Below are 23,092 nucleotides of genomic sequence, written 5' to 3' on the forward strand. Positions count from 1 at the left end.
AAATAAAATTAAATTAAAATTAAAATTAAAATTAAAAATACTTGGAGTGTGCTGGTATGGGAGCTGCTTTATCTGAATGTGGCCTACGATGACCTTTGTGTCTTTGGTAGTGCTACATCCACCCTCTGAGGGTTCAGGTTGATTTCACTATCAGTGGAATCCCAAAACACACACACACACATGCACACCCTGCAATCCTGCAGTATTGGCACTAAATCAAGGTTCTTCTGCCCCAAATCTATACTTCTGGGTGCATCTTTATACTAAACTACTTGCCTCCCGGGGTTGTGGTAGGATTAAACATCTGTCAAGTGCTTAATGTAGTACTTGGTAAAGAACAAGTGCTGGGCAAATGTAAGCTTGCCACACCACCTAGGATGTCAGCTCCCAGGTACGAGGGGCCCTGATGGCTATTTATTTTGTACCTCCTCCTGGGGTCTAGCACAAGGCTGTGCCCACAGCAAGTTCCTAGGTCCTGCCTGCTGGCCCATTATCAAGTTTAAGATGACCTTGTTCCCTGAACTACTGACTCGTATCACTTCCTTAGCTGAGGGCTCTGTGTACCTCAAACAACATAACCTGTGAAATGCAAATATGTTCCCCAGAAGGGAAAATCTATTAAACACGTGTTTAAGGGTCATTAGGCAGCAAGGACCTGGCCTATTGGGATTCAGCCAAGGCAATCTGTTGGAAGAGAAAAGCTGGGGGAAGGCAAGTCCCAATGGGGGGGTCCTGGACACTCCACCTCCACTGGCTCCGGTCCCCAAGTGGCGGGGAAGAAGTGTTGCTGATCAGAGGAGACAGATCTGAAAAGGAGAAAGAAGGAAGCCGTTGAAAACGCTTGCTCCCTTCTGTCCTGGGAGCTGGTCACCTTTCTGTATTTCTCTCCGAGGCACCCTCACCTCCCCCTCGCTGCCTTTTCCCAAGCCTCCCCAGCCCTGTGCCCTGGTTTGCTGGCCGCCTTTGAAGGTTCTGCGGTTAGTGTGTGATCTTCGGTCGCTGCTGGCGCTGAGCAAACAGGAAGCGGGCACATCCTGCGAGGCGGCCAGGGACGCAGCCGCTGCGCAGGCCCGGAAGATTCTGCGACCTGCTTCCTCCCTCACAGCTCTGGCTCCAGGTGCCCCGGGCCACTACAGTGGTGTCTCCAATCCCAGAACCCTCTGGGGCTGCCCTCCTGCCCCTGGTCACGCAGAGCCCCAAAGGCCCGATGGGTTCCCTACACAGCTGCCAGTCTACTGCATATACCAAAAAGGCTTGCTGGTGCCCCTGGGCCGCCTGGGAGGGACTTTCAGGGTGGAAAACACAGGCCAGTGGGGAGGAGATCTGGGGTGTGGAATCTTTTCATGAGTCTGCCTGGCAGGCTGAGTAGGCCAAAGAATGTATGGTTACAGCTTAGGGAAGAAAGATCTTATCTTCCCTGAGCTCACCCTGAAGGTTGGATGGTCAGAGGGCATAAAGCAGAATCAAGGAGGAAGTCACAAGAACATCTTGGGAGCAGGGGTGGACCAGCCCAGGATTTCACAAGTACCACAGACTCGAAAGCCTTAAAAATGTGCATACCTTTGACCCCAGCAATTTCTCTTCTGGGCATTTCCCCCAAAGAAAAAACTATGGATGTGAATATTTATCATAAGTATGTTCAATGGATAATTTAAAAATCTAAGCCAACCCAAGTTCATCAGCAGGGGCTTGGTGAAATAAGCATGGCACATCCACACAATGGGATGTTCCGCAGCCGTTATAAATCATGTAGTTGAAGAATATTTCATAGCATGAGACAATCTTGATACTGTGTTCAGCTGGGCGCAGTGGCTCATGCCTGTAATCCCAGCACTTCGGGAGGATGAGGCAAAGAGGTCACTTGAGACCAGGAGTTTGAGGCCAGCCTGGGCAACATGGTGAAACCCCGTCTCTACAAAGAATACAAAAAGTAGCCAGGGTGGTGCGCACCTATAGTCCCAGATACTTGGGAGGCAGAGGCACGAGAATCGCTTGAACTCGGGAGGCAGAGGTTACAGTGAGCCGAGATCACACCACTGCACTCCAGCCTGGGAGACAGAGTGAGAGACCCCATCTCGGAAAAAAAAAAAAAAAAAAAAGATATTGTGCTTAGTGTGAAAAGCAGACACCAATAGTGTGAATTATGACCCTTTTAATTAAAAAAAAAATTTAAACAGCTTTATTGAGGTATAAATGGAGCTAAATAAACTGCACACATTTGAAGTATACAATTTGATATGTTTTGACATGTGTATTCCCCCATGAAATCACCACCACAGTCAAGACAGTGAACATAGTCATCACTCCTAAAAGCTTCCTGTTACCCTGTGTGATCTCTCCCTTCCCTTCTCTCCCCTCCCCTTCTCCCCAAATCAATTATCTGTTTTCTGAGCAGTATGATTTTTGTAAAAAGAAAAAAAATGTGTATAGACAGAGAGTAGATAGATGCTTAAAACAGTATAGAGGACAATGACGGGAAATTTTGAAATTTTTTTTGTTTATGTGTTTGTGAAATTGTATCACAAATACAAATTGCTTCTGTAATAGCAGAAAGTTATTAAAGTTATTAAAATCTGCCACAGATAGCTCACAAAGTGAATATACTGCATAGGTGTTTGATAAATGCCTGTTGAATAGGATACTTGCTAGAGGCGTGGAGTTGGCTCAAGTGCTTTTCAGCTGTGGCGGTGATAAATATACTCACGCTGGCTGAGGGTATTGACTGGAGGGGTGACTGCTCTAGTGATGATGGCTTTAGGTGTGCTGATGGCTGTAGGAGTGGTGGCTGCAGGGCTGATGACTGCATGGATGTGATGATTGTTGTAGGAGCAATGACTGTAGGGACGATGGTTATAGGGGTGAGAGGATCATGGGTGTGGTTGGTTGTAATGTCCGGAAGGGTGTCAGCTGTAAGGATGACGGCTGGAAGGGTGATAGCAGCAATGGTGATGACTGTAGAGGTGATGGCTGAGGGATGTCAACTGTAGAGGTGATTACCGTAGTGACTATGGCTATAGATGTGCTGATGGCAGCGGGGATGGCTGCAGGTCTGATGGCTGTAGGGGTGATGGCTGTATGGTGATGGCTATTGACAGGAGTGATGGTAGCAGTGGTAATGGTCACAGGGGTGATGGTAGTGGTAGTGATGGCAGTGACGACCTTGCAGATGTGAGTTGACCAGGAGCATTGATCCAACAGGCAGATGATCCAACTTCTGGTTTCTGGATTCTGGTCAGTGAGATAAAGGGCTTGGGTACGCCATATAATGTCGAGTTGATTGTCCACCTCTGGGAGGATGGAGCAGAAGGACTGATGATGATTGACATGAGACAACAAGGTAGGGACTTTCTCTGACTGTTCAACCCAAGAGCCGTCTGCATCAGAATCTCTGGAGACTGAAGCTTGGACTTCCTTCCTCCCTAGGGGCCGGCAGGGGCTGCGATTGCTGTAAGAGTAGGTCACGTGTCAGGGCTTCCTGTATGCTGCTGCTGCCGGGTGTCCATGGCCCGCACCCCCAAGCTGCCACTGCAGCAGTCAGAGTGTCAGCTGAAGGCTCGGTTCATGCCGTGTCCCCAGGCAGTACTGGCAAGGCTGAGCAAGAGGCCTCTGCATCTTGACACCTAGGAGAGCAGGGACGGAGTCTCCCAGGGTGGAGGACCATGCTGCGCCGCAAGCCCTCCAATGCCAGTGAGAAGGAGCCCACTCAGAAGAAAAAGGTGAGGAGCATTTTGGGAACTCACATCTTCCTTTGCTCTGCTTTCTCGACCCATCCCCTCCAAGACTCTTGGAAGTGGGAAGAGCCAAAGGCCATATGTTGAGTCTATAGGTGAGGGCCACTCACCTAGAGGGCAACGGGACAGGGACCCAAAGGTTACAAGAGTAACAGAAGTACAGAAGAGATGTTTAAAATTCTGGAGCAAAAGAGTTACAGAATAGATCCTTAGAAGTCTAGAGTCATGCAATTCAACCCTAGAAGGATCGGAAAAAAGATCTAAAATTATGGGCCAGAATCTTAGACTAGAATTTGAGAATGACAAAATACAATGCTCAAGCTGAACCCTAAGCCTGTACTTAATTCTTTCCCCTCTACGCTGGTCCTGCCACCACTTCTGCCCCGGCCACGGCCTCTCAGGAGCCATCTCACTCAAAGGGCCCCACTGGGCTGCCCAGCTTGGAGCCATGATGCTCACAGGACCGCTACCCCCTCCTCCACTTTGGCCATGGCCCAGACCCTGCCCACTTGGCTCAGCTCTGTGGTAGCTCCCAGGCCCCACCAGAGATGGAGCCAACCTGGAGATGGGGCCTGAGGCCATTCCAGTCTTGGGGGAAAAGGCGTCCGGAAGTGCAGTGGAATGCAGGGGGCATACAGGTTCTTCCTGGGTGGGGAATGAGAAATGAAGTTGAGGTGGTGAGTAGGAGTGAAGGCTGAGGAGGGGGGATTTTAAAGACCAGGAGGAAAAACAGCTGTCATGGATAGCTGAGGTGTTCATCCTCCTGGGACAGACACTGGACTGGAAGATTCCTTGAAGACTCTGCCAGATCTAGGATTTCGTGGTTGAATTTGAAGATTTCCAGATTTCTTTGTTTGGGTTTGAGGATTTCTAGACCTAATTCTTTAATTCGATTGAAGAATTCTCCCAGACAGTCAGCAAGTATATCCTACACATCCAGTGGGATGCTAGGACAGTCCCAAAGCAGGCCTGAATTAGGTCCAAGAGGCCCAGGCTGTCCCTCGCCAGTTTTCCCTGGAGCTCAGCCCAGGTGCCCTATGGTGGATCCCCTTTGTCAGGGGAGCAGCTCAGAGATGGAAACCAAGGCAGCTGAAAGACTGAGACTCAGGGCACTGGGGTGTGCATCCTGCCCCAGCTCTCAGGTCCTGGGGTGGCTGCCACTTCCGGCTGTATTCTCCCCACCCCAGCTGCTTCTCTAAGGTTGCAGTGGTGGTGGGCGGGGGAGGGGGGAGGTTCATGAATCTTCACACGGGCTCTGTCATCCCCGTCCAAACCCTGCACAGCACTAGGCCCAGCAGGCCTGCCATTGGTTGCCACTCCTAAGCGAGCAGGGTCACTTCCCCTTGCTCTCTGACTGGTGGGGGTGGGAAACAGAGACTGCTCTATAGACACTGCTAGGCCTCAAACCACACCACAGGGGCAGTGAGCTGGAGGAAAGTGTGAGAAAGAGCTTACACTTTGACACTGGGACCCCGTGCCACATCAGGAGGACGTACCTAGGGGCACACAAAGCCAGAAGTCCCCTTTTTCTTTCCCAGCTTCAATTACCCAAATTCTGTGTTCAGCAGGCAGGTGGGTCCCTGGGATTTCCCCAGGTCTCTCCCAGGAGAAGCAAGGCCCATGGGGCTCTCTGAAGCCCATGTCCTTTAAGGGGTCCTTTTGGGGAGGGTAGTCCAGGCAAACCCCACCTCAAACTCTGCCAGAGCTGGTGCCAGCCTCCAGAGCTGGAATGAGCTTGCCTCCACACACTCTGCTAGCCCCAGACTGTGGAAATGCCACCCAAAAACCCAAGCTTCCAGAAGGTACAGAGCATCTTCCCCAGGCCCAGAGGCAGTGGACTGGCTCCATCACTGCTAGTCCCTTCCTCTCAGAGGCTGAGATGACGTGGTGGAGAGGAAAGCACAAAGGCAAGAGAGGCCTCTCTCTCCTGCCCCTGCTTCTCCTCTTGGGGCTGCCAATGGAGAATGTGCCAGACGGGGGCAAGAAAGCTGAGCTGGAATCCTACCAGGACCTTGGACAGCTCATTGACTTTCTTTGGGCCTCAGTTTCCTCGCCTCTGAAAAGGGGGATAACTCCTAATCTGCCCCCCTCAAGAGGCTGTACAGATCACCCAAAAGAATAGATGTGAGAGTACCCTGTCGCATGTGTGCACGTGCACACAAGGGGGTGCCTGCTGTAGGCATGGGTGGGGATAGGGAGACACTGCAAAGAAGAATGAGCCATGCCCCCAGTGCTGGCGCAGAGAACAGAAGACTTAATAGTACCAAGAGCCACCACAGAGTGAGGGCTCATCGGATGCCAGGTATGGTGCTGTGCATCTCTAAGTTTGTTCACTCCCCACGACAACCTGGTGAGGTAGGGGCAGATATTGTCATTATCCCTATTTGACACCTGAGGCTCACAGAGGTGAAGCAACTTGATGAAGGTCACACAGCTGGGAAGCTGCCGAGCAGGGATCCAAGCCAAGATTTGTCTGACTCCAGAGTCTTGACCCCTTCTTTCTCCACTCTCTTGTCCCCCTGTTGATCTCAAAGGCGCTGGAAGAGTCTGATGAGCATAAAAGATTCAACCTATCAGCAGGAGAGCTCCGTGGGGCAGACCCAGATAGTTGTGGAATGAGTGACCTTCCAGCCAGCAAAGTAGAGGAGGGTGCGGGCCCTCTAGAAGGGTAGGGCTAGGACACGGCTCCTCCCATGGATCATGAAGGATTGGAGAGGCCCCAGGGTTGGGAGACAGACCTCTTAGCTGCCCTTTGGAGACTTTCACTTCCTTCAAGTTTTTGCTCTGTGAGCCCTTTGATCAGATTTCACCCAAAGGCCAGTGTTGGGGTATAGGCAGTGGAGAGGGATTTTTCCTGGACTTGCTTCCCCTAAGGATGCTCCTACTCTACCACATCCCTGCTTTCTCCCTTCCTACAGCACACCTCTAGTATAACCCTCCCCCCCCCACCACCACCCCGCCAGCATGCACTTTGTATTTCAGTGGCCCTTTGTATTTTCACTGCCCACAGGATACATGCCCCTGGCCTGGCTGGCAAGAGCCTTCCACAGCCTTTTCTACTCCACCACCCACCATCCCATCACCATGAGCTCAACATCTCAAACTTTCATTCTTGTTCAAACCCTTCCGAGCTCCACCTGGAGAAATCCTAACTCCCCTGCATGGCCCAGCTCAAATGCACCTCCTCCACGAAGCCCCGCCTGAGCCCTTCCCCCTCTGCACTCCCACCTGCTTTCCTTGGAGCTCTGTTCAAAAACCACCTGCATGCCATCACCACTATTCTCAATCCACTGCTAACTTCTACACTGGTGGGGCAGAGCAACAGCATGACCTCTGAGGTAGCACGAGCACAGCAACATACTTGGGCTTTCAGAGTCACAGACTTGGGTTTGGATGCTTGCTCTTCCTGAGACCAGCTGCGCCACCCTGCCTAGGGCACTTCATTTCGCATCTTGGTCTCCTCTGCTTTGAGGTGTGAATATGATGCAGAGCTGCAATGAGGCTGGAGTGAGCTGGCACACATGAAATGCTTGGCAGGATGCCGGGCATGCGGGAGGTGTTTAGACCCTCATTGCTGGATTCTCACACATACAGAGGCGGGGCCTAGAGCTCACAGGGTGCTCAGTATATGCCTGGTACCCTGAAGGAGCAGAGGGAGTGGCTCAGGAGACCACTGGGGAAAGCCAAGTTTGCTCAGGAAGTGAGGGAAGAGGTTGCTGGCTGGGGTGGTGTGGACTTCTGAGAGATTGATCAGGGCATAGTTTCTGCATGGATGTTGCCTTTTAAGCTGGAATTGAAAAATCTTTCTATAGAAGTATAATATCCATACAGAGAAGTGGATAAATCATAATTGCTCCACCGAATGAGTTTCTGTAATGTGAACATCCCCATGTAGACAGCAGTTAGATCAAGAAACAACACTCTCAGAAGTCTAGAATCTTCCCTCATGCCCCTGCCAGTTACTACACGCCCCCTTTCCCCCAGGGCAACTGCTCTCCTGACTTCCAACAGCACAGGTGAGCTCTGCCAGGCTTTGAACTTACAGGGGGAACCATATCATGTATATATACTCTTTGGTGGCCGGCCCCTTTACTCAACCATATGTTTGTGACACTCATCCATACTGTTGGGAACCTTTCTATCTCCGTCCTGGGTACTATTCTTTTGTGTGACTCTGCCACAATTAATTTATCCATTCTACAGGTGATGGGCATTTGCGGGTTTTCCACTTACATTGGAAGGGGGAGAAACTACAGCTGACAGAGAGAAGGGCAGAGTATTCCGGGTGGGGAAATGCCCAGGGTAAGAGGCTGGAGGTAGGTTGTAGGAAAGAGTAAGCATAAACTGACATTCCACAAGGGACTGCTGTGTCAGACAATGTTCCAAGCACTGTATGCGTACTCGCTTATTTCATCCTCACAACAGCCAGATGAGGTCAGTGCTTTTGTCTTCATTCCACTAATGAGGAAACAGAAACCTAGAGAAGTTAAGAAACATACCCAGTTTACACAGTCAGTGGCAGAACCAAGATGGGAACACTTGCCCTGATGTGAAGTGGGCTTCAGAGAGGTTCGATAACTTGCTGGAGGTCACACATCCCAGAGTTGAACTTCTGAGAAAGCTTCCCTCATGCCCCTGCCAGTCACTACATGCCCCCTTTCTCCCACAGTAATCACTATCCTGACTTACAACAGCATAGGTGAGTTCTGCCAGGCTTTGAACTATAATTATACACGGGGAATCATATGGTGTATATATACTCTTTGGTGGCCCTACATTTCAAATGTGTTGTATATTACGTTTGAAATATACTAAATATATATTTGAAGCATACTAAATGTATATTTCAAATGTAATATGCAATACAATACATATATACTCAACAATATATATTTCAAATGTAATATACAATATAACACATATATATACAATATATATTTCAAATGTAATATATAATACAACACATATATATACTCAATATATATTTAAATATATATTTCAAATGTAATATACAATACAATACATATATACTCAATAATGCATATTTCAAATGTAATATACAATACAACACATGTATACTCAACAATATATTTAGTAGATTTCAAATGTAATATACATTTGAAATGTAGCTCTTTCCAAGAGGCCCACACATTCCCCTGAGCCATGAAGTGAAAAGGGGGCCAACAGTGTATGGTACCACCTCCTCCGTCAGGCATGACTCCCAGGAAGTCCTCACCCCAAAGGGAAGCCAGCAGAAAAGCCAGCCAGGCTCAAGAATTTCAACTCAACCCTGAGTGGGGGTCACCTCTCCCTGAAAGGCGGTCAAGATATTTGGGGCTGTCCCTGAGGTTGGAGGTAGGCTTGGCAAAATGCCACCCTGGCGGGCCCTGAAACTCTATCACCCAAAGAACATGTGTTCATCCTTTCCATCTCCCTGGGCTGAGAGTGTTCAACTGGGCCCAAGACCCAGCACCATCTCTATAGTCCTTTGTGATTATCTCCTCCCGCTTTGGACTAAAACTGAGACAGAGGGACCCTCGCACAAGGGCCTGGGAGCCAAAGGCCTCTCCTCCCAGCCCCCAGACTGCAGATTAATGACAGGAAAAGGCCTTGGGAAAGAGCTGCAATTAGAGGGCAGGCAGGCGGTGAGTTTACTCTTCCCCAACAAAGCCAACTTCCGGCCCCATGCCTGCCCTCCTGCTTGCTTTCCAGCCTCACCAGTCCCTAGGGTTTCGGGGGCGACTCTTAGCCTCCTGGTCTGCAGATCAGGCTGAGGGTTGGTGGAGAGAAGGCCACAATAGGCCCCATCAGCCTATAAATAGCAGCCTAGCCTGCCCTCCTTGGGCCCAGGCCAGCCCGATGCCCACCCTCTCTCCGTTCCCTCTTTTCCATACTAAGAGGAGGAAGTTATCCAGGCAGCTGCATCCTAGCCATACAAGAGGAGGAAATAAATGGAAGGTGGAGGAGAGAAGGGGAAAGAAAGGGAGAAAAAGAGAAAAGAATAGTGGAAGGGGACAACCAAGAAAGGAAGATGGAGGAGATGCAGGTGAACCAGAGTGGTCACCCTGTGGTCATGCTTCCCCCTCACACCCACCTATGGCCCCCTTTTCAGCTCCCCAGGGCAACACAGAAGAGGCTTTCTGACTGAGGCTGCAGGCACCCCACCCATCAGGCCCCAGTCGTGCTAGCGTCTGCTTGGCCTGACCACTGACCTAGTTTTTCATCAACTACCTCGCTGTGACTTTTAGGAATGTGTGACCCCTGACCCCCAATTGCTGACTTGGCTTTGGTCAAGACCCATCAAGAGTGCTAAGCTGCCACACTGCAGTCCCCAGGAGTTGGGGCCAATTATTTGTGTGTGTGTTGGTGGGGGGCAGGTGATAGTGCCCCTGCCCTGGGAGTTTGTCACTGGACACACACAACCCCTTTAGTAGGAAAGAGGATGTGAAACCTTCAACATTGTGTGGGTTTGGGGCTTCAGTTCCTCAAGCCCTTATCTCGGGTGTCTGCAGTCTATCCCACTCTATCTGTCTGGCCATCTGTGAACCCTGGTTCCTGTGTGTATCTTCTGGGCTCGACTGTTTATCTTGATATAGGCTCAGCCTTAACTTCTTGTGTCGAGGGCCTGTCCCCCTTGCCTGCCTTGTCCTGGTTTCTGGCTGCTACCTTGCATGTGCTCGCATATATATTTAAGAAAGCTCAGCCGGGCGCGGTGGCTCACACCTGCAATCCCAGCACTTTGGGAGGCCAAGGCAGGCGGATCACCTGAGGTCAGGAGTTCAAGACCAACCTGTGCAACATGGTGAAACCCCGTCTCTACTAAAAATAAGAATAAATAAAAATAAATTAGCTGGGCATGGTGGCTCATGCCTGTAATCCCAGCTACTTGGGAGGCTGAGGCAGGAGAATTGCTTGAACCCAGGAGGCAGAGGTTGCAGTGAGCCAAGATTGCACCACTGCATTCCAGCCTGGGCAACAGAGTGAGATTCTGTCAAAAAAAAAACAAAAAACAAAAAAACAAAAAAAAAAACTCATATCCTGAAAACCATCTCATCAACACAAACCACAAACAATAATAGGCCATACCTAAAAGTCCAAACACTGGCAAACGTCACAGTTGCCAGCTCATCACATTAGTGGCTAAGATTAAAAGCTGAGAATAAAGAGAAAATGGTGCCTTCTACCAAATTAGCCCCAATCACTTATGTCCTAAATCTGTGGGCCCCTCCTGTGAGTAAGCCTCTACTGTGGTTTTCCAGAAAGTGTCATGCCAGGTCTTGCTGGCTTCTAGTCGGATTGTCTTGCTCTTATTAGGACACAAATTCATCAGGCTAGAGACACCAGTGTGTTTGTTCCTATCACTGTGACTGGGGACCTGGCTCAGAACACACCCAGGACATGGAGGCCAGAGCCACGGGTTTTGGGAGGGATTTGCTCAGTTACACACCAGGCGATGTGCTTGTGAATGCTGAGGTATGTCTCTAGTAGTAGATACACATTTACCCTGACTCATGTAGTCTTTAACTCCAGGATTCTGGGGACCAAACTTGAGGAATTGGTGGAATTTCAGGCTAAGTCTGAGGCCCGATTGAGGTGTGAAGCTCTTGAGGTCAGGAGCTTGGTCTGTGGCCAGGGCTGGAGTGAAGAATGGGATGAAACCAGGTAGCCCCAAGAACATCAAGGTGCTTCACCCACTAGCCTGGGGCTCTCGGGGCAATGTGGCTCTGCCAGCTCTGGGCTGTGGGTATTGCGTGATGGGGGGAGGCAAGTATGTGGGCCATCAGGCAGCCATTTAGCCCACTGATTGCAATACCCACGCTTTTTCCAGCTCTCCCTTCAGCGCTCCAGCAGCTTCAAGGATTTTGCCAAATCCAAACCCAGCTCCCCCGTGGTGAGCGAGAAGGAGTTTAATCTGGATGATAACGTGAGTTTCAGGGTGTCCTTGGGGGACCTGGCTGCAGGCCCTGGGTGGGGGAGTGGGGGTGGGAGGGAGGAAGGTGAAGAGGAGATAGAATTGTTGGGGAGAGGGTCCACCTCTCCCCACACCAAGCACTCCCCGGCATTCCTTTCAATTACAAATTAAATAGCAAACTATTTACAAATTTATAGGGCTAAGGACATGGCTGGGGCTAAGAGGGGAAGGGATGGAGGTCTCACAGTTCCACCCCCTCCAGCTTCTGCTGTGACCCCAAGACCTCTTGTGCCTCAAGTCCCGGACCCAGGCAGGACCACCAGGGTCCCTGGATCGCCTCTTTTGTTGTCACAGATTCCAGAAGATGACTCAGGTGTCCCCACCCCAGAGGATGCTGGGAAGAGTGGCAAAAAGCTGGGGAAGAAGTGGAGGGCAGTGATTTCCCGAACCATGAACAGGAAGATGGGCAAGATGATGGTGAAGGCCCTGTCAGAAGAGATGGTGAGGCCTGGGGATGCAGGGGAGGGGGAGCCCATGGGGGCCTGGGGACCGCTCTGGCAGAATGTGAGCATGACCACCTCAATAGCCACTACTCAGGCCCGAAGGCCCTATTTGATGCAAGAAGGAAGGTCACATGGGAGAGGAAACTCACTCGTAGCCACAGACAGGCAGCCAGGCACCATCTTGAGGGTGCAGGAGGCTGGCGGCGGAAGGGGTGGAGTTTGAGAAGGGATGAAAGTCTGGGCAACAGGGCTGGGTGTGGTGGCTCATGCCTATAATCCCAGCACTTTGGGAGGCTGGGGCTGATCACTTGAGGACAGGAGTTCGAGACCAACCTGGCCAACATGGCAAAACCCCATTTCTACTAAAAATACAAAAATTAGCCAGGCATGGTGGCGCATGTCTGTAATTCCAGCTACTCGGAGACTGAGGCAGGAGAATCACTTGAACCCAGGAGGCAGAGGTTACAGTAAGCCAAGATCGGGTCACTGCACTCCAGCCTGGGCAAAAAAGCAAGACTCTGTCTCAAAAAAAAAAAAAAGAAAGAAAGAAAGAAAGAAAAGTCTGGGATGTTTCTTGAGGAGGCGGGCCTGGGACAGCGGCAGCTTGAAGAAAGATGAGATGGCCTGAGGCAATCCATCCACCTCAAAGCTTTGCTTTGGAACTAGCCCCTGGGGTTGGGAAGGCCTATTTTCTCTCACAGAATCCCTATAAGAGAAAACAGATTGGGCGCGGTGGCTCACACCTGTAATCCCAGCACTTTGGGAGGCCAAGGCGGGTGGATCACCTAAGGTCAGGAGTTCGAGACCAGTCTGGCCAAAATGGCAAAACCCCGTCTCTACTAAAAATACCATATATATATATATATATATATATATATTAGCCAGGTGTGGTGGTGGGGGCCTGCAATCCCAGATGGGAGGGTAAGGCAGGAGAATTGCTTGAACCTGGGAGGCAGAGGTTTCAGTGAGCCAAGATCACGCAATTGCACTCCAGTCTGGGTGACAATAGCAAAACTCCATCTCAAAAAAAGAGAGAAAACAGCGAAGGTTGGCTTCAGCCCAGGGAGGAAAGTTGGCACAGACAGCTGTGGGGCAGGCATGATCCAAGTAGCTTAAATCACACAGTGGGTCTGGGGTGCCATGGCTCTAAAAGGAGCCACTGAGGCAGTGGTGTGCTGGAGTTGGCTCATAATGGGCTTAGAGCAGTTGGTCAAACTGTCAAAAATTTTGCAAGACAGTTGTTAAACACAACCATTATTAAAAATCAAATTAAAGAAACTTACAATTTGGTAAATTATATATTTTTTGAAAGGTACACTGGGCATTGTGGTGTACACCTATAATCCCAGCTACTCGGGAGGACGAGGCAAGATGATTGCTTGAGCCCAGTGAGAGTCCAGCCTGGGCAACATAGCGAGACTCTGTCTCTAAATAAATAAATAAATAAATAGTGTTGTAAAAAAGAACAAAGGTAATACAGTAAGTCTTCAAAACTTATCACTTCCTAATTCTTGTGCTACCTTTTACTCTTATCAGTGCTGCTGAGGTTACTTGCATCCATAGCATCTTCATGGTGGAAATAGCCTCGCCCTCATTTCAGACAACACATCCAGTGATGTCAAAACGGTAGCTTGACATTGGCCGTGGTGGGGAGTGTTTACAACACAGGAATTGGCAACTCATCGGGGCCAGCTGTTAAACAGTTATCACCTCACTGAAGTGTGGTGAGGTGGGGGGAGCTCTGGAGTCTGGCCGACTTGGTTGTGGGTTCCCTTGGGACTTGAACCTGAATTCCCTTGGCCTGAGTTTACAAATGAGGAGTAAGTAACCCTTGGGCCTTACTCCTCATTTGCAAACTCAGACCAACAATACCACTTACCTTCAAGTGTCACTGTAAGGATTCAATGAAATGGCAGGCAGGCCTGGTACACAGAAGCACAGGCAAAAGTATTTTCCTCTCCAGCGCCATTGTCTGCCCAGTTGTGCGGTAGCAATGGCTGAGTCCAGGTTGTGCCACTGTGGTCTTTTCTGTATGTACATCGCCACTTGAGGCTGACAAAAGCACATCCACATGGTGCCCTGGTCGAACCTGTTTCTGCGAGGTAGCCAGGGTAAGGACTATCACTCTCATTTTCACAAAAGGGGAGACTAGAACTCAGAGAGTGCCATTCAGCCTGTAAGTGGCAGAGCTGGGGTTTGAGCCAACCCCCAGCTCTTCACCAAGCCCAGGCCCATTTCCTCAGCTTCATGCGCACCCCAGCAAGGCTCCTTAAAGCTTCCCGCCTACCCTCCCTGCAGGGAGACACTCTGGAGGAGGGCTCTGCCTCCCCGACATCTCCAGACTACAGCCTGGACAGCCCTGGCCCTGAGAAGATGGCACTGGCCTTTTCTGAGCAAGAGGAGTGTGAACTTCCGGTGCTCAGCCGCCAGGCATCAACAGGTGAGTAGGGGACGCGGGGGACACCTGCCGAATCTGGAGGAAAGGACTGGGTTACAGCCGTGCTGGTGGCACTCTGTCTGGGAAGGGGCTAACAGAAATGAATGCTTACTCTTTGCCTGCTGGGAACATTCTCAGCCCTCTTCATATTAAATCTTCTCAACAACCTCATGGGGCCAGTACTGTTATCTTTGCTTTATTGATGTGGAAACGGAATCTTAGGGAGGTTAAGTGACTTGCCCAAGGTGACCCAGTCTTGAACTCAGATGTACCATAGAGGAACTTCCACTTGCTATCCCCAGGCCCTGGAGAGGCCCACGGGCAGAGGAAGACTCTCAGTCACCCTCTTGGACCAGCCTGTCCCCACCCTTCCAAGGGGAGCTAGAGGCTACAGCTCTCTGGGCCTCTGATGCCCCAGGCCGGGGTGGGCGTATGAGGTCTCCAGCTGTGAAGAGTCAGCCTCTTGACCCTAGACCATAGTTGCTGGGCTCAGGGCATCACCTGGCATCTTCTAGAAGTCCATGGGGCAGGACAAGAGGTGCCAGCAGGGAACTCCTCCAGGCAGGGGCTTTGGGTTCTGTAGCCCCATTCAGCACTGCCTTTCTTGCCCCTCAGGTCCACTCCAAGTTTCCTGCTTTCTCTGGCTCCACAGACACTTCCCTGCCCCCCACTGAAAATCATTCAAAATGCCCACTATTCTGTCCTTCCCAGGGAGAAGGAGCCCAACTGAGTTTCTATGTGACATTGTAACTAAACATTGAGTTATTAAGCAAGGAAAGTCAAATATGAATGCAGGGGGTAACTTCCTAGGTGCAGGGAGCATTGGAGTGGGAGGCAGGGAACATGGAGTCTAATGGACTCAGTGCTGCCAATTACAAAATGAGAAGCCTTGAGCAGTTCACTTGGTCTGTGTGACCTCAGATTTCCTCGTCTGTTCACTGGGGTGTTGGCCCAGTTGGTCTCTAGAGGCTCTCCTAATTTGCCCATTCTGTGGTCAGTGAGCCATTTCTCCTCCTGTTGCCAATTCTTTTCATGTCCAAGGGCCCAGAGGTGAAGCCATGCTCCTGGTGGGTAGCCAAGGGGGTGGCTCAGAATCCCTTCTGCAGTGTAAAGCTTGCCAGAGCCCAGCTGCCTTCCCAGTGTATACCTTTGGGATTTCCAGGCAGACCCCCTGGAAGGCACCTGCTAGGCACTGTCTCAGCTGTCCTAGGACAAAGGTGAGCCTCCTCCCTGCCCCATCTCCTGCAGGCAGTGAGCTCTGCAGCCCCAGCCCAGGTTCTGGCAGCTTCGGGGAGGAACCACCTGCCCCCCAGTACACAGGGCCCTTCTGTGGCCGAGCACGAGTCCACACCGACTTCACTCCCAGCCCCTATGACCACGACTCGCTGAAACTGCAGGTAAGGTCAGCATCCGGGCTTCTCTGGAGCCTGGCAGGCTGCGCCCAAAAAGGAAGCTGGACTGAACCAGACTATGAGAGTGTCAGCGGAGGCCAAGACCCCATCTCCTCTCTCCCTTGCTCCCTTCTCCTCTCCTCTCCCCCAACAGAAAGGAGATGTGATCCAGATCATTGAAAAGCCACCTGTGGGCACGTGGCTGGGCCTACTCAATGGCAAGGTGGGCTCTTTCAAATTCATCTATGTGGATGTGCTGCCCGAGGAGGCCGTGGGGCATGCCCGACCCAGCCGCCGACAGAGCAAGGGCAAGAGGCCCAAGCCTAAGACCCTGCATGAGCTGCTGGAGCGCATCGGCCTGGAGGTTTGAGCTTGGACCTCACTAGTATCTAGTATCAGGGAGACACAATTGACCCAGGGATGGGGACCAGGAAATGACAGTTATTTGGGGAGGATCTAGGCAGGGGTGGCTGGTAAGCAGCTGTGCCGGTGGCCTGCCTCTGCCCACAGGAGCACACGTCCACCCTCCTGCTCAATGGCTACCAGACACTAGAGGACTTCAAAGAGCTGCGAGAAACACACCTCAATGAGCTGAACATCATGGACCCGCAGCACCGGGCCAAGCTGCTCACGGCCGCCGAGCTGCTGCTGGACTATGACAGTGAGTGGCTTTAGGAGCAGCCTGGCGAGGGTGTGTGCCCGCCAGCATTCCAGGGATGGGAGGCTTGCCCTGGCCCTGCCCTCTGTCCACGCTCTGCCCTAGGACCGCTCTGCAGTGGAAAGGTACTTTCCACTTTGAATTAGGATTTCAGGGAAAGTGTATGGGACAAAGGAGTTGTAGGGATGATTGGGCCCAACCCACTTTGGATCAAAGGGGACCCTTAAGGCCAAAAAACGCAAAGCCTTACTTGAGGCCTCAAAGCCGAGTAATAACAGAGCCAGGATTCAAGCCCACTGCCTGGCTCCAGCTTAGTGCTAAAGAAGTGTGAGCTCCTGGACTGCGGAGCTGGCCTGGAAACAACAACTACCGGCTTCTAAGCTGGAAGGAGTGAGGAGAGGGGCAGGGTGGTGGCAGGTGCCCAGAGGGAGAGACCGCCTATGGTGCATTTCCCAAGGTCCCTCCCCCCACCCCCATATTCTGTCTCCCTCTCTCATCCCTGGCAGCTGGCAGCGAGGAGGCAGAAGAAGGCGCCGAGAGCAGCCAGGAGCCAGTGGCACACACAGTGTCGGAACCCAAGGTGGACATCCCGCGCGACTCAGGCTGCTTTGAGGGCTCGGAGAGCGGGCGCGATGAGGCAGAGCTGGCAGGCACTGAGGAGCAGCTGCAGGGCCTCTCCCTGGCCGGGGCACCTTGAGGTGGCGGTGGCAATAACCCAAGGCTGGGCCCCAGCTGCAAAGGCTGCAGGAGTGGGCTCAGCCTCCCGTGGTGGCCCAGGCCCTGAGGACTGGCACTGAGCCTGGCCCTGCTTCCCCAGGGACACTTAGGCAGAGGCCAGGCCAGGGTCCTACAGGTTCCAGGCTCAGCTGGAGTGGTTGGGGAGTCGCCCAAGGGCACATCCCACCTGCCTGAGCCCCACCCTCCACCAGCGACTGACAGCGCAGTCCCTCTTGGCACCAACTGCTCCCCTGCCATAGCCATGGCCACAGCAAGCGGGGCACTGGGAGACCCTGCCCATGTCCCTCACCGCCAAGGCCTCCAAATCCTCCTCACCCCCACACCACCTACCCCTGTCGCACTGCTCCTGAAAAGGGGGCCAAGTCAATGTTTCAGGTCAGTCTAAAAACCCTAGGGAAGCTGGCCATTTAGAAGAACCCAAAGTGACCATGGGTAAATCCAGTTCCCCTAAATAAGGCCTGAAGAAATCCACAAGTACCATTCCCACTTTCCTTCTCCTTAGCTTTCTTAGAGATTTGGCCACTAAATCCTATGAGACTTGAACCAAGTGGCTTCCTCTTTCTAGGCTTAGGACTGGTTGGGGTTAGAATGGATGATCACCGAAGGCCTTGCCTGCTCTGACATTCTGTGACATTAAATGTCTATTCTCCTGTTACCTGTGGCCTGGGACACCAGTGGGGTTTGTCAAGGGGACCAGAGGGGCCTCAAGCTTTCAGATGAAATGGTTCCTCCTACCCACCCACTTTATTCCTCCCCATGTAACTCAGGACAAGCTGCAACTTCCCCCAGCTTAACACAATGCCCATACCTCACACGATATGCACCCTCCCCTTCCATTCCTGGCCCCCTCAAATGAGACTTCTCACAGGGCTGATTGCAGATGGTCAAACCTGGCTTCCAAGGACAGAATTGCCTCTCAGAAGCCAGTTGCAGATCTGGGTCCAGAGTTGGCCACTTGTGTGGGTTCTCACAAGCAAAGAGAGCACTAAACTTGACATTGGGGGTCCACCACTCCAACTTTGCTTTCTGAAGGTTTTGGTGTACACTGAGCCCCAGAAGGAAAGGAGAGTATCTGTGAGTGGGGGCCTCCCTTGACCCTGGTACCAAGTCTGTGCCCTGAATCCCCAGAGTAGCCCTTCCCTGGTGCCCAACTGGCCTGGGGACAAACAGCGTCCACTACATCTAGGACTGCCGGCTAAGTGGACACACTTCTTGACCTCCTACCAGGAACTTTGGTAAAAGCTAGCTTTGGGGAAGGGGTTGGGTGTAAATATGAGAGGGTGGAAGGAGACCAGCTGTTAGCAATAAACATGGGTAGAACTAAATTACTGTCTCCAGTTATCTTTTCTATGGAGAGAGGGTTGTGGGGAGGGCCAGACCGTTCTCCTTCAAGGCTGGACTCAACAAAGTGTCCCTAACTGTCTCTTCAGGTCCATCTTTCTCTTCCCTTAAATGTTCAGTGTCCTTGACTCTGCTGACCTAAAGCTCCAGTCTGAAGCCCTAGCTGGCTCTGCCCTTCCCTCTAACCAGCTCTCCTCAGAACAAGGCTCAGGTTCCCATGGCCACAGGCTTTGCTGGGGTCCAAGAGGTGCAGGGGGAATAACTATTTCCCTCATCCAATAACTGTTCATTTTCACAGGACCCTTCAAGACCTTCACCCCTGTGAAGAAGGGCCTGCACTAAGGAGCTGTCCAGAGTCTAAGAGGGGGAGATTTGGGGTCAGCATAGCCTTTCCTCCGAAGCCACCTTTTCCTGGCCCCCACCCTGTTCCCACTAAAGCAGTACCATCTCCTGGGAGGTGGGATGGAGATGAAGACCCCTAGCTTCCTTTCTGTTTCTGCCAGAATTAACTGCCTTGGGCATTGGGAAGGGGGTTACTGGAGGGAGAGCTGCCACCAGAGTGAGGACAAGGCCACTTGACTTCCAGGCCTTGTTCTCAGCTGCATTCATCCCACCGTCCTTAGTGACTCGGGGTGCCAGGAAACCGCAGGCATGATCCTCACCAAAGATGCAAGAGCCCTAACAGCCTCAAAGCCCCAAGGGTACTGAATAATTGCAGTCATCTAGGGAGCACCTCCACTTGTGCCAGAGCACTTTACATATAGAGCTACCTTCTGTGTCTCCTTCCTGTCAGGAGAAGCAGCTGGAGGCACCGGCACAGCCCAAATGAAGCATGTCCTCTCTCACTTGCTTCCTCTGTATCTCACAACCTCACCTTAGACTACCCCAGCAGGTTCTGATCAGCCCCCCAAAGGCCTCCGCAAATTCCCTCTTCTAAACCCCAAACCCTATGGCACTGTGATCTGATACATGGCACTGAGGCCCCAGCCCCCATGAGTCAGTTTCTCATTTCCTACTCACAGAGCTCCCCGCCCACGGTTGGGCCATGAGAGACCTAGGGCATTAAAACAAAGGCTAAACGAGGTTTCTTACGGGAAAAATAAGCACATCGTCTCAACAAGGCCCAACAAGGCCCTTCCCCCCTCCCAAGTCAGGAAATTCAGGATGAGGTATGAGGTTTCCCACTGGGGAAAAGAAGTGGCTCTCCCACCTCTCCTTCACAATAGAGGCTACCATAGCTTCTCACACAACATTGGCCATATTACAGATTATTCAGCCAACAACACAATCAAGTGGGAAGGAACTGCCTCCCCTCTAGACTCAGCCAAGACTCCTCCTCCAGGAAGGACCTAAATAAATGGAATTCTATAGCACTTGATATGTAGGCTTCACCTTTTCCTATAACTTCACAGTGACCAATATAGCATTTGTATACCATTGCCTCTGGGACCTACCAGGGATAGCGTCAGAAAGAGCCCAGAGCAATGGCCCTCACAAAGGGACAGCCAACTTGACTGTGGGAACTTAGCAAGGCAATTTCCTGACTTTCTGTGCTAAAGAAACCACATCATCAGTTCAACCTAAATGCGGGGGTCTGGAGAGAGACTTGAGAGCATTGAGTTTAAAACAAAAATCCAACAACCAGCCTCATATCAGCCTGACTATATATAGTCAGTCCTCTGTATGCCTAAAATGGAGAGCTTATCAGTAATATCCCAAATGGCAAATAATCCTAAAAATCATTGCTGTTTCTCAACTTACGAGGGTTGGTACTACAATTTCTCCTAAAGTTAACCCTAGCATGCAGTCAATCTTCAACAAGTATTTATTGAATGTTAAATAAATGAAAGCTTCATTTCATTCAAATGTCATATGCAGTTATTCCAACTCTCTTATCTGTCTACACCTGCTTGACAGAGGACCAATCAGTTATGCCAGAAAGCTCTCTAGACTGGGAGCCAGTACATCTGGGTTCTGGTCTTGGCTCTAACAGTAACTCTCTATGTGACCCTGGGTAAGTTACAGTATTTAATTTAAGGGAAAAAGAGAGAGAGAGAGAGAAGCATAGACTACATGATCAATATGTTCCTTTAAGCTATGTTGTTCAACAGCATCCGTGTTTTATGACAAATAATCATCATGTCTCCTATTTGGGCAGAAAACCCCAACCCTTTTAACAAGTTGGAACAGCTAAACAACTGAAGAAGGGCAAGGGCTGGCAGAAAAGGCAGTGATAAGGCAAACAAGGGAGCATGAAGAAAGTTAAGGACTTGAAATGTCAGGGAGGTAATTCTACTCTGGGTTCCAGAGTTGTAAAGCCACTTCTAAATCAAAGGCCCCTTCATTTCCTGGCCCATGGTGAAGTATGAGCTCTAAGTTCTAATTTATTAATCAATCAATCAGAAAACCCCTTAACGCCTGAGGAAAAATAGACAAAAGATTAGGACAATTTACCGAAGAAATACAAATGGTAATAAACATAAGGCAGAGGAGAGGTGCAGAAAGTGTTTAACTTCACTATTAATCAAGTAAATATAAACTAAATAACACTGAGATATAAGTTTACAACTATCAAATTACCATAGGTTCAGGCCAGGCACGGTGGCTCACATCTGTAATCCCAGCACTTTGGGAGGCCGAGGTGGGCAGATCACTTGAGGTCAGGAGTTGGAGACCAGCCTGGCTGACATGGCAAAACCCCATCTCCACTAAAAATATAAAAATTAGCCAGGTGTGGTGGTGCACACCTGTAGTCCCAGCTAATCAGGAGGCTAAGGCAGGAGAATCACTTGAACCCCGGAGGTGGAGAATGCAGTGAGCCAAGATCGTGCTGCTGCACTCCAGCCTGGGTGACAAAGAAGACTCTGTCTCAAAAAAGCTAAAATAAAACTTCGAAAGGTTTAAATGACATGGGTTGATTAGAGTCTTCTCTGATACACTGCTGGCAAAACAAACAGGGACAGTCTTTCAGTAAAGCAATTTGGCCATATTTATCAAGAGCCTTTAAAAGAGCATTCCCTTTGACTCAATAATCCCACTTCTAGGAATCTGTCCTAAAGAAATAATCACAGACACACCCATATTTAAGGAAGTTCATCACAGCATTATTTGTAATAATGAAAAATCAGAAACTCTTAAATGCCTGACATGTACGTGTTACAAAGTCATTAAGAAGTATTTTCAAACAACAACAAAAAAAAGAAGTATTTTCAGCTGGGTGTAGTGGCTCACGCCTGTAATCCCAACACTTTGGGATACCAAGGCAAGCGGATTGCTTGAAGTCAGGAGTTTGAAACCAGCCTGGCAAAATGGTGAAACCCCGTCTCTACAAAAAAATTAGCCAGCTTTGGTGGCGCGTGCCTGTAGTCCCAGCTACCTGGGAGGCTGAGGCAGGAGGATTGTGTGAGCCTGGGAGGCGGATGTTGCAGTGAGCTGAAATTTGCACCACTGCACTTCAGCATGGATGACAGAGTGAAACCCTGTCTCAAAAAAAAAAAAAAAAAGTGTTTTCAATACTTTCTAATGATATGGAAAATACTAAGTTAAAAAAGCAGGTTTACGAAACTACATTTACAGTTGAATTCCAGTTATGTTTAAAAAAGCATGTGCACAGAAAAAAAGACTACCAAGAAATCCACTAAAACATTACTGGTGATTATGACATCTTGGTGATTAGGTTATGGGTGATTTTTTCAAATCTTACTATTCTGTACTTCTCCAATTTTCAAAAACGAGCTTTAAATTTTTAAAAAGCACATTAAGGGTGTGAGGGGAGGAGGATGTTTATTATCTCTCCAAGCTTTCCAAATATTAAGGGTTAGAAAGGAACCCTTGAGATAATGTAGTCCAGCGATTCTCAAAACTAGCAGCCCTAGCACTCCCTTGGTATATGTCATATTTTGCATGCATCTTTTGCCACCCTGAAATGAACTTCATAGTTAATATGACCTGCTTATGCATATAATTTCAAGAATAGTAACATAATATACTAATTAGACTAAAAAGAAGAAATAAAAAGTAATTTGTAATAGGATATGTATTTCAATATACAGATACCTAAGGCAAGACTATACTAAAGCATATAATAGAGTATGAGGTGCTTCTACCTATATGTAACATCAGTGTGAAAGCAATCTCTATAAATGAAGACTCATACAGGTATGTCATATTGGCAACTTAAATACCCATGAATGGCACTGTCATCAGTGACATGATTTTCAAAAGTTGTGAGCAACTCTTACTTAGTAAAGTTTTGAACAAAATAGAATATCCTCTTCCCCCAATGTACACAGTTGTTGCACTCCTGGAAATTCAGTGTATATATTAAAACTGTAAAAACATTTTGCGTTCATTTGTAAAATAATTAGGTCTAGCTAATTAT

At 49.9% G+C, this 23,092-nt stretch overlaps 1 protein-coding gene across 1 annotated transcript; it reads left to right on the forward strand.

Annotated features, from left to right (window-relative positions):
- Positions 1-3,455: 3,455 nt before the first annotated feature.
- On the forward strand, positions 3,456-18,695 carry SASH3 (SAM and SH3 domain containing 3). Its single transcript, XM_025371666.1, has 8 exons — positions 3,456-3,716; positions 11,560-11,655; positions 11,998-12,144; positions 14,445-14,586; positions 15,832-15,980; positions 16,129-16,338; positions 16,485-16,635; positions 17,139-18,695. The coding sequence occupies exons 1-8, from the start codon at positions 3,660-3,662 to the stop codon at positions 17,327-17,329; spliced, it is 1,143 nt and encodes a 380-aa protein (XP_025227451.1). The 5' UTR covers positions 3,456-3,659; the 3' UTR covers positions 17,330-18,695.
- The last annotated feature ends 4,397 nt before the right edge of the window (positions 18,696-23,092 follow it).

Source organism: Theropithecus gelada, chromosome X (assembly GCF_003255815.1).
Source record: "Theropithecus gelada isolate Dixy chromosome X, Tgel_1.0, whole genome shotgun sequence".
Lineage (NCBI taxonomy): Eukaryota > Metazoa > Chordata > Mammalia > Primates > Cercopithecidae > Theropithecus > Theropithecus gelada.